The sequence below is a fragment of the Musa acuminata genome, chromosome BXJ2-11, assembly GCF_036884655.1.
Source record: "Musa acuminata AAA Group cultivar baxijiao chromosome BXJ2-11, Cavendish_Baxijiao_AAA, whole genome shotgun sequence".
NCBI lineage: Eukaryota > Viridiplantae > Streptophyta > Magnoliopsida > Zingiberales > Musaceae > Musa > Musa acuminata.
In genome coordinates, this window is record NC_088348.1 from 28467598 (window position 1) to 28486085 (window position 18488).

The window sequence follows — 18488 nt, forward strand, 5'->3', positions numbered from 1 at the left end:
ATGCAGCTCTACTCAAGAGTTTTGATATACCAAGGCCTCTTTCTTTCCATGAAAGAGGCCAAAGAAATGCTGATGGGCATCTCGTTTCCTACCCCTAATAAATAGTTGGGTGATCTCTAGCAAAATATAATAAGAATGCTACAGAAAACCTTGGGCTTCATGTCTCAGACAACTTTACAAGATTCTTTAATAACTTTACAACTTACTGCTAGAACACAGATAAAATGCTCAAATCCATCATCCATACAAGCAGTAGAATAGTAGGCAAAATGGTTTACATTGTTCTAGTTTATGTAACATCCATAGTTGTTGCATATCAATTGACCTTAGAATTCTCCACTAGCATGGACGGCCTTCACCGTCTTATCATACTCGTCGTCATCGTCATCTTCCTCTTGTTCTTCCTCCTGGTTCTCTTCCTTGCCTTCTTCTTCCTCGAACTCGTCTTCGATGCCCACAGTGCCTGGGACAGGCTGCGATGGCTTTCGAGGTGTCCTGGCTTCTGTTAGTATTTTCATGATCTCATCGACCTTCTGTGTGGAGTAGGTAGGAGTATTGTTATCCTTCCTGTAGAACACTGCTTGCGCTGCCTCTGTAAGCTCCCTGGGCAAGTTCTTCAAGAACCAAGGATGGCTTTTGATTTCTCTTATTGTAATCCTCTGCATTACACACAACTCAATTGATACTCTTCAGAACATAAACAAATAGAGAATAGAAGACGAAGATACTATGAATTACCTTCATTGGATTGGCAACAAAGATCCGGGAGATGAGTTGCTTGCAATCCTGAGATATGTGAACATAGTCTGGTATCTTATACTGAACGGACATTATTCTCTGCAATCCGGATTTGGAGCCAAGCAAACAGAAGATAATTAACTTGGTATGTTATGATAGGATAAATCAAAAAAAATTCCTGTGTATTCTTATTGAAATTTGATAGAACTATGTCCAAAGAATAAAATACAGTATAAAAGATGAGTTTGCAACTTTACCCCAATGGTCTTCCTGAAGTTTTTAGGATCCTTTTGGTCCTCGAATGGATAGGCTCCCACTAGCATGACATACAGAGTTACTCCACATGACCATACATCTGCTTGCTACACCACATTTTTCTAACAAACAATTAGATTTACAAGTAATTTGACAAATAAGCTGAAAATAACATGCAAACTGCTATTGTCAACAGAGGATAGAAAGAATAGTGAACAGCCCCGATTATGTGAAACCTCAGCTTTCAACACTTTACATAATAGGCAAATTTAGAAGCATCAAACCGAGAAAACTAAGCAAACTCTATGGAACTCTGACATCTTCACCAGGATAAGAGTCTAATTATAGTGCTTGCCACACCACATTTTCTAGAACAAAATTATGTTTACAAGTAATTTGCAAGTCAAAAATAACACACAGATTGTTACGGTCACGAGGATATAAAGAAAAATAAACTGACCCAAGTATATGACACCTTAGCTTTTAATACTTTATTCAATAGCCCATCTTAGATGTAACAAAACCAAAAAAGTAATCACACTCTTTGAAGCTCTAATGTCCTCACTAGGATACGAGGCTAACTACAATGCTTCTTGCTACGCTAGATTTTCGAGAACAAAATGGCGTTTACATGTAATTTGATGCTCAAATAAAAAACAAATGGAAAATTGCTGCAGTCACTAGAAGATAAAAAGAATAATGAACTGAATCAAGTGTGTGATACCTTAGCTTTCAATACGATATGCAAACTTAGATGTATCAAACCCAGAAAACTTATCACACAATGATATTTATTGTCCGCACCAGATAAAGAGCCTAATTATAAATTGGCAATTGGTATCCAAGGATTTATTGATTAGTCTCTTTGTTGTCTACACTCCAATAAGATTTATTGTCCTCACCGAGTCTAGTTGTAAATTGGCAATTGCTTAGTCTATCCGATGGTATCCCCGGTGAACAAAGTAGACTTGGGCCCAGAACATCAAACATCGTTCCCTGACTTGTTCCATAGAGTCAAGTGGACCACAAATGAACAAGCATTTAGCGACCAACAATTGCATAGATGTCAAGCCTATAAATTTCAAGCTATTTAGAATGATCAGACACTCCGTCAGAAAGTTTTACCCTTCTAGAGTTTCTTATCCATATCTGACTTCAAGAAACATTGAATGTAATGTGCATTCAATTTGGTCAACAGTTTTAAGTACCAATCTCCTCACGTATATGATTCCAAGAAGAATTGAATGTGCATTTAATATGATTTACAGTTGCATCCAATTCTCACATTGTTAAGTCGTACATGGTCTAGCCAGTCATCAATAGACCGCCAATTGACCCAATCTCAAGCCCAGTTTATTACTAGTGATCCGTCAAACGGTTTATCAACATAATCCATCATTTACTTTCTGCAAAACTAGTCGGGATATCAAACTCTTGGCTAACAAATTAACCAAGGAGATGCAACATGAAGCACATGAAGTTAGAGTTTCTATGTTGATTGTCTTCTAGGCAATTAATCAGGAGAAAAACATCAATTAGTACTAAAAATAGCACCTTCTAAAAAATAAAATTAATAATTCATGAATTATCTAACAGATCAGAAATTAATAGCAGACAAGCATGTACTGACCTTTACCCCTTAGTTGCTTCTCTCTCTTTTTTTTTTTGGCACTAGCAGAAATTCTAGAATGGATCATTGATGGCCACGACAACAATTAGCCATCTATCACATCTTGGACTTGGACACAACTCATTTAGGGTTCCCAATGGTCTGGCCAAGCCCTAGCTCTATAAAATTCAAGCTTTACCACACTGGCATAGAAAAGGGTGTTCCAATTGGGCACCCAATTGGGCAGCTCGAGAATGAAGAATGCCAATTATAAGTCCGGTTACTAGCACTTCAATGGAGTACTAGCTCTTACGGTACTTTCCATCAATGATTCGATAGTGACTAAATAAATGCCCTGTTTCCTAAAGTAAAAACAGAAGGAATCACCTTTTTTTCTCAATCTCATTGTCCCAATTAAAATTTTCCTTTTCCTCTATTCTGAGTCGTATGTGATCCCATATTAGTAGTTCCTATAGTGGAGAGGCCTGATGGATAATCCACTCGAAGCAATTCAGCACCATTGGTTTCTCTTCAGTTTTTTGTTCTCAGGTGGTTCCTATTGTTGAGATTAATTCCATGTACTGCTTGGTAAAGCTATGATCAAATTGATGGCACTGGCACCAATGAGAGTGACAACTACGTTTAAGGCATGACTACAGAATATATTGATGACAAGACAACACAGAGATGCATATATTTACCCCTACAAATTCTTATATAGCCCATATCTCCTTCACAATATTTAGATTAACCTGTCAACATTTACCAATAAACTCCAATTAATCACTGCCTATTACGGTTATTAATCTCTAAATTATAAAATTTTAAATACATAATGTAACCCTTATACGTCTACAAATTATTTTTTCTATTTCTTTTATCCTTGCATTTTTTTCTTTTATTTCTTTCTATTTTCACATACAATCTGAGCCGAAAAGAAAAATATATTTCTCTAAATTATAATAAATGTTGACAAAAAAGTTAGTGGCTTAGAGCTTATAAAAGGGTCAATCCATATGATGATTACATATGTTAATCGATATTTTATTATCATTAAGCTAACAATCAACAATATTTATAAATTATCAACAATTAAGATTTGGACTCTTGTGGGCTTTGGAAGAGTAACTAAAAATCACTACCGTCAAAAGAATAATCATAAACATGCATATATATTATTGCGATTTGCCAATGAGAAAATAATTGATCAAAGATGCTAAGTCAAAAATCATTTTGAGTTGGTGACTAAGGTCTACGCCACTTGGAGGCTTCCATCGAGAACCGTCCAATGTGAGTGGGGCCTATCCCGCTTAGACTGGTTTGGCGACATCCCCATCGCTTCAAATTAAATAAATGCCACCAATTGACGGAGATCGAGACACACAGCACAGCACTAAGGACGCGCCGCGCGTGGGCGAGGGCCCTCGACACGAATCTCGAGGCGGACCCATGCCTACCACGACGCAGGTCCGCTATCTCCCGGTCACAAGACGCACTCCTCTTCTTCTCCACTTCAGTTTTATAGATATATATATACAAGTAATTATATATAACAGTACATAATATTTCCAATTAAAATAGATATGGAATTATTAGAAAGATAATTATAATGAGCGGGTAAACAAGTAAACGAGGGAGGAGGGGCGAGTCACCTTTCCGTCGTACTCACGGCGGGAGAGGACCTCCGGGGCGATGTAGGCGGGCGTCCCCACCGTGGATTTCGGCCTCGAGTGCAGCAGCGACGACTATGGTTGAGAGTAGAGGAGATTTTAGTGGCTTTGAGCTTGTTAAGAATCGAAGAGAAAGAGAGGGGTACCTTGGAGTAGCCGAAATCGCAGATCTTGAGGCGCGGCGCCGGGCTCCCGTCGAGCAAGGTGTTCTCCAGTTTCAGATCCCGATGGCATATTTGCTGAGGCAGTTCGCGTCGAATTAGCCCTGATATGAATCTTTATCTTCGAGGGAAGAAAATGGTGAATATGATGGCGATTAGTACCCGGAAGTGGCAGTAGCTGACGCCGGAGATGAGTTGCTGGAAGAAATACCTGGCCTGCAAGAAAGAAATCGATGCAATCGCCCCGATTTAACTGATTTCTCGCGGAATCTGCGAGGGGAGATGGGAGAAGTGGAGGAAGTGGGGAACCTCGTCCTCGCTGAATCGTCCGGCGTCGCAGATCCGCTCGAAGAGCTCCCCGCCTGCGGCGTACTCCATCACGATCGCCAGATGCGTCGGCGTCAGCACGACCTAAAAGATTCCCGAAGCGGATCAGAACAACACAGCGAGGAGAAGGAAGAGAAAGAGGGACCGATCTACCGACCTCCTTGAAGCGGATGATGTTGGGATGGAGAAGCGACCGGTGGTTGACGATCTCCCTCGCCACGTTCTCATCGATCTGCTCCACCCCGCCCCACCCCACCCCAAAAGATGTACATCACGATCAATCTAGTGAATCGAAAAGAAGGGAAGTGAAGAGGGGAGAAGAGATCGGATGCGATGGAGCTGGCTCACCCGAGGGCCTCGCTCGATATACTTCATGGCGACGAGCTCCTTGGTCTCCTTGTGCCGCATCAGCTTCGCCACCCCGAAGTTCCCCGAGCCGATGTCCCGCACCACCTCGTACCTCTCCATCCTCCCTTCCCCCCCTCTACTCCACCGATCCCCTCCTCTTCGGGCGTCTCGATATCGAAGCAAGCGCGCAAAGCTTGTTTCGTCGTTCCGACAGCAGCAGCAGCAGCCGCGCTGGTACCTTCCTTCTCTCTCTCTCTCTCTCTCTCTCTCTCTCTCTTCCTCCTGTCAACTCGGGTGGAAGGCCGTTTTCTCGATAAAGGGGAGGGTGAAATGGACGCCGGAATAAAAGATACGGCGTAGATACTAAACGGATCGGATCTTTTAGTATCGGATTCAAGTTTTTATCGGAGTGGGTAAAATATACATCACACTACCATATCAATGTTCTATATAGAAATATAATAAGATAAAATTCATATGTACTTTAATGAATGTGGATATTAATCATGACATCTAGTCAAAGATAAATTAGACTATCGTGTAATTTAATTAGAGTTCGAATAATAAAATATATATCGTAGTTAGGTCCGAATTCGTATTCAAATAACGCAAAATCTAAAGCATTATTCCTTATCCAAAACAAATTGACATGTGGTGCTAATGTGTCGAATTGGTATTGAATGGGATGCATATTGGAAATATTTAATTGATATTCTTGGTAATAATAAAGATGAATAATAGTGAGAAAGAGAGTAGCTTATTTAGGTGCTACAAATAATGGTATATACCTGAAAATTGATTAATTAATTAATTAATTGTATATTTATCTCTTCAAGAAAACCATTATCTTTTTTTTCTTTCAAAAAATGGTTTTCTTGAAGAGATAAATATACAATTATCAGTTAAATATCTTTGAAAAGTAATTAATTGTATATTTATCTCTTCAAGAAAACCATTTGGATGTCTTCAAATTTAATCATTATAAATGGAGGAAAAGAAATTAAATGTCAACATCTTGAAAGCAATTGTCATAAGGAGGTCCAACTCAGCCTCATCTCTTATTTATTGCTTGGTCTAATTTTCCCGGTCGTCATGATTGAAATTTCAAGGCCGATCTCGACTTTTTGGTCCATTTCAGATAAGCGCATGGATGGGTTCATACATACATACTCATGAGTAATGGCCATGATTTATATATGTGCAGGATAGAGTTATACATATAGAAAATTCAGCAAAGCAAAACGAGAAAATAAGAAATATAACTAAAGGTGTTCTTTTAATGCAAAAAAATTACATATTACGCTCGTAATTAAAAGCTCAAGAAATATTTTACATGACTCGACTTCATAATATTACGCTCTTAAATGTATTATATCAAATTTTAGCATCGGATATAATACATGCATACATACATACGTCGAAAATGTTATGTAATATAACTTTGAATACAAGTCAATTATAAACTTAAATTTAAATTATTTATGAACATTAAGTTATTTCAACGGCCCATTTATGGAGTCTTTAGAGAATGTGCCTGATGTAGAGTTGACTTATAAGAAGATCAAAGTCAAGTGTGATTTCTGATGCGATCCATCCGAACTTAATGTTTCGGATAATGTAGAAAAAAGTACGAATGAAAATTTTATAATCTTGATTACTATGGTTTGATTTTTTTTTTTTTGTAATCAATCTAATTAATTTGAATACATCTATATTCCATGTGATGCGTGTAACATATTTATGTGAGTTGTGCATGTTATAGGTCAGAATCACTCAAATATGGGTTTGATAGGAAATATATAATCAGTTAGTTATCGTTCGCATCACGTAAAGCTTGTGGGAGAAAATACTCAAACGATCGGAAACTCACTTGCTCGCATGGATAAGAGTCCAAGAGACATCCTGAGTCATTTACAAATTATCCCCAAAAATTTATAAGAATATTTTCAGAAGTCAAAAGGTAGTCCAGAAAAACATTTTTTATTTTTCCATCAACGACAAATATAAGGATCATGTGATACCCACTAAGCATGATCGTAATCTCCTCACAGGCTCACCTAAATGCGATGGATGTACTGCATATGAAATCCATCTTGGTCCGATATATATCTAATGCAATACTTGTACGTTGGAGGAATATATTCCATGTCACAAAGATAAAAATTCCCGAGAATCCAAGTCAAAATAATTGCTACTCTCTCTCTCTCTCTCTCTCTCTCACACACACACACACACACATAGAATGTATCTTTTTTGGATTCTTAATTGAAGGGACACAATAAAAGTCGTAAAATCACATGCCATGTCAGTACTTGCGGGCACGAGTAGTACAAGCATGTGAGGCCGTTCTAAAGATTCGAGACGGGTGTGTCGTCGAGTTACACACACACACATACACGTACATGATGTACACATCATTTGGGCAACCGGACAAGTTGCCACGGTTGATCCTTCGTAATTGATGAAAATTTGTACTCAATTATTTTTATTTTCTTTGTTCCATCCATGCAACTATTTCTCCTTATTATCCAACCATATCAAATCACACGTGTGGGGTGTCAATCTAGACATCCAAATAGGTGTTTAGTATGTTTAAGGGTTTAATTATATTTAGATATTATAATCGAATATAATTTGATAGAAGATAAGATTTTTTCAAAAATCTCTCTGTTCTGTTGAGGATTCCTTTCTCCTAATCTATATAAATAGGAGAGGAAACATATTAATACGTATTTTTATTTCTTCAATAAAACTTCTTTACTTCTTCAATAAATAAAGCTTCTTCAATAATTGTTCTTATCTTCTATTATTTTTATCATAATTAATTTTTTTTTAAATTTTTATGATAGATCTGAATAAAATAATAGACATCCATCATGCTTATGATTACTTTGTTGTCACCCCTACCAATCCACAATTTATGCTTTTACATCATGCTTTTGAAATTTTTTCATATTTTATATAACAATCATATGCTTTCATAGAGTCTCCAAATAAACAATAAGCCCACTAAAGGAATCTTGATGTTTAGACATGATTAGATAGCTATGCTATTCATCCTTTTTATTTTTGGGCTGATTTCTCTTCTATAAGATAAAGAGTCTGTGTATCCAAAGATACACATTAAACATGATTATATATTCTTTTATAAAAAAATAAGTGATAATTTTTCTCAAGATAATTTATCACTTAAGTTAGTCTATGATTATTATTTTAAGATCATATTTATTAAGACTAATTACATATTACTTTTATAATTAATTATATATAGTAAAATTATATTGAGATCCCTATCCTTTTCAAAATTAAATATTTAAATCTATTGCTACTATAAAACTTTTTTTCTTAATTTTTAACCCTATAAAATTATCCTTGTAACTTTATGAATCTTTTTACTTTCGTAAATATAGAGATCCAAATATAATTTTTATAATATAAAAATTAAAATATTTAAAATTTAATTACAGTTGATTAGCCCTATTTATCATAATCTAAAGTTAAAAACCACTTAGATTATATTATATTATCCATATATATATATATATGATATTATATTAAGAAGGTATTGGGTCATCTTTATCCAACCGTGGAAAGTCCGGGAAAAGAACAAGAATTGCCCATACTCATCCACCTAAGCTTGACCGCAAGAGAAAAACAAGAGTCGTGTAAGGCAAGAAGAGATGGATGAGAAATGACTTATATCCAACAAAAAAGGAAAAAAAAAAACCAAAAGAAACTATGTATTGAAGTAAAAAGACTTGGTCGAGATTACCAAATATACATACATACATACATATATATATACATAAATACATATATATATATACATAAATACATATATATATATATACATAAATACATATATATATATATACATAAATACATATATATATATATACATAAATACATATATATATATATATATATATATATATATATATATATATATATATATATATATATAGACATATATATACATATATACACATACACATATACATACACACACTCACATATATATATACATATATACATATATACACATACATACACTCATACATACATACATACATAGTGGAGAGTATGTTAACATGAGTTGAGACAATTAGCCCCCACCAAAGCACCACTCCTGATGGTGGGTCCTGCTTCACATGGCTACAATAGCATCATGGGCACCAACAGCCCCAACCACTACAAAAGCCTCATTCTTTTGGTACATGAAATGATGAGGAAGCTCAAGGGTTTAAGAATAAATTATGACAAATGTTTGCAATGTGACAATGAGCTGCATGAGAATGGATATTACCATAAGATGAGATAATATTTAATGCATGAAATCAGAAGGATATGTCTGTGCTTAAAGTATTTAATGAAAGGGGATACATAAAATTCAAATAATGAAAAGAATAATGCCTCCCATGACTACTTCTTTATATACGCTACCAAACATCTATTTGATGATAATTCATAATTAGTGGGTTGGATGGTACACACAAAGACAAATAAGAGCAAAAAGGGTAGTAAATACCACACTCATTTTATAATATACCCAATTAAATATCCACAACTATGTCACATATATCTTTTTTAATGATGGTGGAAGAAATCAAAGAGGACAATTCAACCACATCAAAGAAAAGGCATTTGGTAACAAATATGCCACTGAGGAACATCCACATGGCTTGCTTTTAACTACTTCATAACTAGTTCATATATTAGTCTCAACTATGCAGGACAACTCACACACAAAAAAATAACATAAGAACTATGCAGGACAAATCATTAGATTCAGGAACATTTGTTTAGTTCCTAATTAGTTCTTAAAGATCAGACAGACATTCATTCAACCAAGCAAAGCTGGTCACAAGAACAGTTCAACAACTCCTCGAGTTTGATGGATAGAATTCTGGTATCTACAATAAAAGTCAGTTGAATGAAAAGCAAAGTAGGCTAAAGAAAAAAAGAGCAATTCCAGCATGATTTGTGGCCTATCAAAGTGTAACCCACAGCTAAAATCTATTAGCATACTGGCTAATCTTTATTGAAAGCTATTCCCTTCAAAGCTTGACTCCACTGCAACACTCCTCCAATGCTTTATTGTTTCCAAGTTCTATTTGGATAACGGCAGGTAAGGTCCAAGTAGAACAACTTTTGGATGGAGTAATGTGTGTTTGCTTTCTAGTTGGCATGGAGAGGACTGAGGAAGCTGGACCTCTACATGGCTGATAACTGCAAAATAGCTGATGCCATGTACAAAAAGCTACTGAAAGCAGTGTATGTCACCACCATGTTTTTAAGGTACTGCAGTCTGCTAAAATAAAACAGTGTGACATGGTCCTACATTTATCATTTAGTCACTTGGTATCATCTGTGACACAATGTGATCGATATTTCTTCTCCAGCAAACTGCTTTATTCGGTAGCACTAGTAGTTGTAGCATAGCATATTTGTATTCAAAGACATCAATATCGACATAGGATCCAAATAAGACCAGACAAATTTCTAAAATTGTCGGCAATTATGTTTGATTGGCCAATACAAAAACGATAATTGCACTGCTAGTTGGGATATTATGGCTTGTTGCTATTTTGGATCATTAACATCGATATCCCAGAACCATATTTTACATGATCTTTGATGGGCCCAACTTTGGGCCTAAATTCTACTAAGCTCAGGTTGAAGGCCCAGTTATGGTCCAAGTCTTGCCTGGTCCAGCCCAATTACATGGTCAACAAGCTCCATAGAAACTTGTCCATTTCATCCTCTTATGTCATCTCATCCACTCGTTAGATCTAATCAAATCAACATTTTGATATTTATATTTTAAATATTCAACTTAGGTGGATGGTTGAGATGATAATCCGAAATGGCTTGACTGGTTTTGAAGAACCATTTGTCTATTTTCTATGCAGAATACCCTACATAAAATTTACACAGAATTTGCATTCTATCTATTTGTTATTTCCAAGGTTTGCAATACCGAATTATACTGCCCGGTACGGGCGGTATATACTGGTCCGACAGGCTATCGGTACGTGGACCGCCCGCTACCGGGCGGTACATTCAAAAAAATCCCGTATCGAACAATACGGGGTAACGATCGATTTCGTCGATTTCGACCGTTACCGCACTGTAGCAATGCTACAGTGCTCCAACGGTCAATTTAACCGTTGGAGCTCTTTCTCATTCTATTTAAGTCATTCTTCTCCCCTATTTCATTATACTCTCTTAAACTCTCTCTCAAACTTTTTTTTTTCTCTCCTAAACTCTACAAAACAACGATTTTCGGAGGGTTTAATGAACTGAAATCAGGTGTACCACTCGATACACCTGGGCGTACCGCTCAGTACACCCGTACCATACTGTAACGAGCCCAGGTCGAAACACCGGTACAGTACGGTATTGCGAACCTTGGTTACTTCACAAGGACCATGGGTAGTTTGATACATTTACGTCACACATCTTATCTTTTATAATTTTTAACTAGGGATATCTCATACATTTTGACTAGGAAAACTACCCTATACAAAGCTCAACGATAAGAATACTACATCCTGAAAACCTAGCTTCAAAGAAACATAGGAAGATTTGGATGAAACATGTACATGCTAATACACAGGAGCACATGAACCACAAATGTTTGTAGGCTACACATGTAACAACATCTAATACACTTGTTCGTTCCATGTATATGGAGTTGCTAATGAATTCATGTATCATGTATATGGACATGCGCGTGCACAAAGAATGCTTAGCTACAGAATGAACAAGGATATGTTATGACTAATGATTTAACGACCATGACCAAGAGTACGAGATCATTTTCTCTCCTCTTCTTTTTCAGTTAAAATTGAGCAGTTCATATATCTACAGCTGTATAGAAGAAGAAATCAATACCAATCATATCCCATAATATATTTTCTTCACAAAAGAAGGTAAAATTGAGTTAAACTAAGTCTGCTCATGTATAATAAAAATAAGCACACTTCAACGTAGAATAATTGTAGAATTTCCTTTTATCAGAATGAATATGAATATTTGAATCAAAACAGAAAATTTGTCATGTTCCCTGTAAATATGATCCAATTTTTTGTGTGTGTGCTTTGATAGAAACAGCAACAATATGAAACACTAAGAATCAAATATCAAATGTTGCAACTTTTAAATGATTAAAGATCCTAGTAATTCATCACTCTAATGCTTGCACATCTTTTCTGCCGAAGAGTTGACAACAAGTTTTGAGTTAAAATTGAGTTAAACTAAGTCTGCTCATGTATAATAAAAATAAGCACACTTCAACGTAGAATGATTGTAGAATTTCCTTTTATCAGAATGAATATGAATATTTGAATCAAAACAGAAAATTTGTCATGTTCCCTGTAAATATGATCCAATTTTTTGTGTGTGTGCTTGGATAGAAACAGCAACAATATGAAACACTAAGAATCAAATATCAAATGTTGCAACTTTTAAATGATTAAAGATCCTAGTAATTCATCACTCTAATGCTTGCACATCTTTTCTGCCGAAGAGTTGACAACAAGTTTTGAGTTAAAATTGAGTTAAACTAAGTCTGCTCATGTATAATAAAAATAAGCACACTTCAATGTAGAATGATTGTAGAATTTCCTTTTATCAGAATGAATATGAATATTTGAATCAAAACAGAAAATTTGTCATGTTCCCTGTAAATATGATCCAATTTTTTGTGTGTGTGCTTGGATAGAAACAGCAACAATATGAAACACTAAGAATCAAATATCAAATGTTGCAACTTTTAAATGATTAAAGATCCTAGTAATTCATCACTCTAATGCTTGCACATCTTTTCTGCCGAAGAGTTGACAACAAGTTTTGAGTTAAAATTGAGTTAAACTAAGTCTGCTCATGTATAATAAAAATAAGCACACTTCAACGTAGAATGATTGTAGAATTTCCTTTTATCAGAATGAATATGAATATTTGAATCAAAACAGAAAATTTGTCATGTTCCCTGTAAATATGATCCAATTTTTTGTGTGTGTGCTTGGATAGAAACAGCAACAATATGAAACACTAAGAATCAAATATCAAATGTTGCAACTTTTAAATGATTAAAGATCCTAGTAATTCATCACTCTAATGCTTGCACATCTTTTCTGCCGAAGAGTTGACAACAAGTTTTGAGTTAAAATTGAATAGTCTTTTCAATTCGACTGCTTTTATGCTCAAATTGCTATCTTATTAAGATTTTGTTCTTCCCCTCAACATAGATGGCATCTGTTTGCAGCAACGATGTTTATTCGTCAAGTAAGGAACTTCAATTTACACACCGATGAGAACAAGTAGGAAATGTAGAAGAAAAGCAAAGAACCCTAAACCCTGACAAACCAACACCGCCAGGAAGGCCAAAAATCCAACCTTTTTGATTGATTTCACAGCGCGGAGCCACAGAACGGGCAGAAGCGGAACTGCGGATCGACGACGTGGCTGCAGGAGTCGCAACGGAGGGCCTCGAACAATCCGCTTCTGCCGGTCGCGGCGCGGTCATCGTCGTGGAGAGGAAGCGAGTGGGGGGAGAGGAAGGAGCAGTCGCGGCAGTAGAAGGCGGGGTCCTTACCGGGCCAGCGCCAGACGGGGACGAAGAATAACTTGAGGACCTTCTCGTACTCGACGAGGTCGGCCGTGGATCCGCAGCGGAGGCACCGCCCCGCTCCCTCCTTCAGCGCCTGCCCCACCTGCTGCTCGACTCCCCCGACGAAGAAGAAGAACATCCTCCCTTCGATTCTTCTACAGACGACTCGATCGATGGATGGATGGATTCTCGAATGTATAAAGAGAGAGAGAGAGAGAGAGAGAGAGAGGGGAAGAAGTCTGCAGTGTATTCTGGAGTTCTCTTTGTTTTCTTATTGTTGTTAATTGGTACCCTTTTGGCACATCAATTAGACACAAATTTTCACTTTATGTATTTATTTTTTTAAAAAAATAAATCTGACAGAAATTGTCTATATATATATATAAATTCTATAATATATAATCTCAGTAGAAACCATATATATTTGTAATATATAATATATTTAATTTTAAAGTGTTAATCATGCAATAGAGATATTGGAAGATTTAATATTTTTAATTTAGATAATAATATTATTTCATAGATAATTCAATTTATTGATAGCAATAACCTCTATTTTTCATACTCATTGTGCATATACTTTCACTATAATGAAATGGTTGTAAGCCTTTCACCATATCAGTTCATTGAGTGCTTCAACCTGCTCATATATTGATATGTAACATATTTTGCCATATAATTTCTTGCAATATTACTTTTTTTGGGGACTACCAAATTTTCATTAACAAATGTCATGGCTAGAAGTTTGTAACAGGACTGAACACCATGCATGCTACACCTCACAATCAACAGATACAAGATCAGAAAAAGAAAGAACTCAACACAGATTTTGGAATTATCAGTTCAGATACCAGTATAAACAGTGTACAGATAACACCACAAAATTACTGGGTTCTTCCAACTACAGTATGATTTATACTATGACTTACAAAACCCAGTTTATGCAAATTAAAATGATATAATCACAAAGAAGGACAAAAACTTAGATGACTCCGTAGGTGCAACTCAAACTAAATCACTGCCGAAAAGATCGGGTTGTCCGGTTTGGACGGGCAGATGAGCCAGAACCAAGTGGGGGGAAATCATCCCGATGTATCTTGAAGGGGCTATCTATTGTCGACTTGATTGGATTTGAATGCACACGATGGACATCTGGGTTTTGATTAGTCTGATGTTTATGGATTTCTAAATTATGTGCTGCTGGAATCGATGAACTTTGACCTTGGTTCTGCTCCACTGGAACCGCTTTAGGTGGGTACCAAAGCGGTTGAAGATTCTGCAAATCTGGGTCTGTGGAGAACTTATATGGGAGCTTACTATCATCCATTTTCCTGAATGTAATAGAAATCCTGCAAGACAATATTATTACAAGGGGTCAAGACCTTAAAAAATATAGCATTTAGTCAGTTCAAGTTATTAGGACATTTGATAATCTAACTTTACCTTTTAGAGGGAACAGCTGGTACACAATGTTTCGCAACATCAGCAGCATTTCCATTTAAAATTAACACAGACCTGCAAAGATGCCCACTTGTTACTTATGTTGATGAAATTTGATAATAAAATAATAATAAAACCAACAAGAGATTAACATAACTCAATTTTTTTTTAAAATTTTTTTTAGTAGAATATGCTAGATTCCATAAAGAACAATTTGCAGTGGTATACATAAAGAACAATTTGAGAAATTAATATCATTTTGGTATACATACCCAACAGGAAGAGGAATCGCAGACGAACCAGAGAATTCTCCTGGTCCAAGTACCTTGAGCTCTGTTCCAAATAATATTCCACATTCTGATAGGAAAGAAACTGTGCAAAATGGTCTGACAAAATCATGGTGATCAATGTGAGGAGGGATGCAGTCATCCTCGTCATATATGTTGACGATGCAACTGTTGGGTATGCATGTAGGCGGAAGAACATGCCACGCCACCATTCTTTTGATCATCAATTTCAGTAGAGGAGGAATGGGATCAACTTCCTCATCTCGTATTATACCTGGAGGGTTCCCATGCTTGTCCTACAAATTAAAATTAATGATTATCATTACAAGAAAAGAAAAAAAGTTTAACCATAAGTTATAATGAGCGATATGTATTTACCACTGCATAGTTATAGCAGCAGCCAAACTGAATCGTCACACGACCTTTCCCACGCATCCATTTCCTCGGCTCCGAATAGGTTCGTTCTGAACAAAAAATATTTGTAACAATATGATAAGCATGCACAAGTTACCCTACAATACAATTCGCTGAAACAAGAACAAAGTAGATAATCATACAATACAAAACATTATGCAATAGAAAACCTTGAAGGTATAGTATTAAAATTGACAGAATTAGTACACAGTAACTCATGTACTCATATCAGAAGAGCGTAAAACTTATCCTGTAATTAACTAATCATGCAATACAAAACATCATCTAAGGCACTCTGTTCCATCATAATGTATTTGTACTTAAAGTTGCATGCTTTACAAAATTTTGATGTACAGTATCAAAATTGACAGTAAATAACTAAGTTGTAATACACTCTGTTCCATCCTGCAATTAACTAAGTTGTATCAAAATTGACAGAATTAGTACACAGTAACTCATGTACTTGATATCGAAAAACATAAAACCTATCCTGTAATCAAATGATTAACCGTCGATAGTGCCTATTACAATATTAATAGAAGACACCAATGTTCTTTAAATAATATTTGACCAAATTTTGGTTTCCATCATCAAGTGGTCGGTAAAACTTTGATGCAAACTTCTTCTATGAATGTTAATACTTTCAAATCTGCACCAACATGCTATCATGCAATCAGATACTTTGCAAATTAAATCCACAGTAAAAAGAAGAAAAAAAATCAAAATTTAAAGGAATAACAATAGAAATTATTTGTACCTCTAAGCATCCCCTTCCTTCCTTTCTCCTGGAAATCATAGATGCAATCGACGATCCGTCGCTGCTCAACCGCACTGAACACTCCGGTATGAAGCTCAAGCCCCTCCAGCACATTGATCCACCTGCCATTCACCTTCTCCATGTGCTTGAAGTCTTTCTTCCTCTTCACCAAGGATAACCTAATCGACTCCCGCTGTTCCCTAGGCAGAGTCGCCCCTTGCTTCGACGACTTCCCTTCCTCTTCGCATCCGACCTCCCCGGGCGACTTATCAGCAGTCCCGCAACCACCCTCCGGGACGGACCGGATCTGCCGGCGAGCCTGCTGCCCCCGCCACGCCGGCGACCTTCCCACGCCGAGCCTATTAAACGTCCCTGAAGAGAACAAAAAAAAACATTGAATCGTGAATCAAAATCTAACCCTAATAACAACAACGGAAAAGGAAAGGAAAGAAAAGGGAGAGGGAAGGGGCAAACAATCACCAGAAAGATGATCGCCAGAGACGCTGGAATTTCCGCCCGACATCGATCGAGATAGAAGAGCAGAGAGAGAGAGAGAGAGAGAGAGAGAGAGAGAGAGGCGTCGATCCTGCTAACTGATGGAATCTAAGGAAGGTCCGTTCTTGACCGACTCGTGGGGATGGGGGAGACGGTGGTCGCCGGCCCACGATTTATAGAAGGGAGGAATCGATCCAACTCGGAAGCAGATCCCGAGTCCGAATCGGGCAAGGATATATGAAGCCGAAACGGAGTCCTTCAACTCCGAATCGACCGAACTCCCAGGTAGATCCAGTGTTCGAATCGGGTAGGGATTGACGAGTCCGAAACGGACTCGGAATAGGCAAAACGGTATTTACCTTAAATGCACACCGTTTTGGTTTGGATTCGCGTGACGCCCATTGTTTCCCGAACGACGCACGCTTTTATACCCCTTTTCTTTGCGGCTTGCGAATTCCCACTAACGTGTCGCTGATTCGTGGAAGCTGGGTACCCCACCGCGGGTCCAGATATCCCTCCAATGAAGACTCGGGTGGGATTTGTGGTTGGGACCAAGTTGCTGGTTCCCAGTTTCGGCTTGTGGTTGATGCCAAGGAAGCTGCCTTTTCTGATGCCAGCTCAGATCGTAAGGGAAATATCTTTCCTGTTTCTGGTTATACAGGGAATCCGAGAACAAAGTCTCCCTAATTTGGTGGGCGGCTACTCCGGGCCCACCATAAAATATATATATATATATATATATATATATAATGTTCTCTTGCTTTAGTTATTGGCAATGTTGAAGTTGTTGGAAGTTACTTTATTCCGCAGCATTTTTTTGAGGAACTTGAAATGCAAATGCACTTCAAAGCAAAATTGGACAAACAATCTTTTTACTATTTTGCTTATTATTTCAGTGACAAGATCATAGCTTGACCTTTTGTTTAATCATTTTGAATGAATCTGGAGAATGGACTGAAGTATTGTCATCAAAACCAATTTACATCAGCAAATATAGTCTTCAAAAATTACTTGGTGGCTCTTGTGAAATTTATTATTGAATCAATCTGCAAAGGATACAGGAATTTATCACAGATCTCCCCAGCAACATTTTTTACTGCTAAATCTGGTTATAACTTGCTGATGATGGGAGGTGTTCAAATCTAATCAACATGCAATCTGGTCCACTGAAGTCATTCCTTGCCTAAACTTGCATTTCTGGTAGCTTATAAATGAAATGTTTTCATGGTAACACCAAGAAGAAGTATGCAGTAATGCAGAAAGAAAATAGGGTATCACCTCCTTTTGTGTGCATTCCTTTGCCAGCAAGTGGTCACAAAACAGTTCTGGCAAGTTTGGGTTTTTGGTTTCCTTCATTCGGTGTCTGCTTTGCA

At 36.9% G+C, this 18488-nt stretch overlaps 3 protein-coding genes across 3 annotated transcripts; all 3 read right to left on the bottom strand.

Annotated features, from left to right (window-relative positions):
• Positions 1 to 139: 139 nt before the first annotated feature.
• On the bottom strand, positions 140 to 5242 carry LOC135626649 (serine/threonine-protein kinase SAPK7-like). Its single transcript, XM_065132101.1, has 9 exons — positions 5109 to 5242; positions 4918 to 4992; positions 4743 to 4844; positions 4596 to 4649; positions 4419 to 4511; positions 4255 to 4347; positions 996 to 1100; positions 739 to 837; positions 140 to 659 (listed from the first exon to the last, which is right to left on the bottom strand). The coding sequence occupies exons 1-9, from the start codon at positions 5226 to 5228 to the stop codon at positions 327 to 329; spliced, it is 1074 nt and encodes a 357-aa protein (XP_064988173.1). The 5' UTR covers positions 5229 to 5242; the 3' UTR covers positions 140 to 326.
• A 157-nt stretch (positions 5243 to 5399) lies between these two features.
• Positions 5400 to 13982, bottom strand: LOC135626650 (uncharacterized). Its single transcript, XM_065132102.1, has 2 exons — positions 13509 to 13982; positions 5400 to 5471 (listed from the first exon to the last, which is right to left on the bottom strand). Exon 1 carries the CDS (start codon positions 13859 to 13861, stop codon positions 13523 to 13525), a length of 339 nt encoding a protein of 112 aa, XP_064988174.1. The 5' UTR covers positions 13862 to 13982; the 3' UTR covers positions 5400 to 5471; positions 13509 to 13522.
• Positions 13983 to 14525: 543 nt separating this feature from the next.
• Positions 14526 to 17308, bottom strand: LOC103971822 (RNA demethylase ALKBH9B). The gene is made up of 6 exons (XM_009385953.3): positions 17101 to 17308; positions 16621 to 16992; positions 15828 to 15913; positions 15435 to 15745; positions 15166 to 15237; positions 14526 to 15071 (listed from the first exon to the last, which is right to left on the bottom strand). The coding sequence occupies exons 1-6, from the start codon at positions 17141 to 17143 to the stop codon at positions 14738 to 14740; spliced, it is 1218 nt and encodes a 405-aa protein (XP_009384228.2). The 5' UTR covers positions 17144 to 17308; the 3' UTR covers positions 14526 to 14737.
• Positions 17309 to 18488: the final 1180 nt, after the last annotated feature.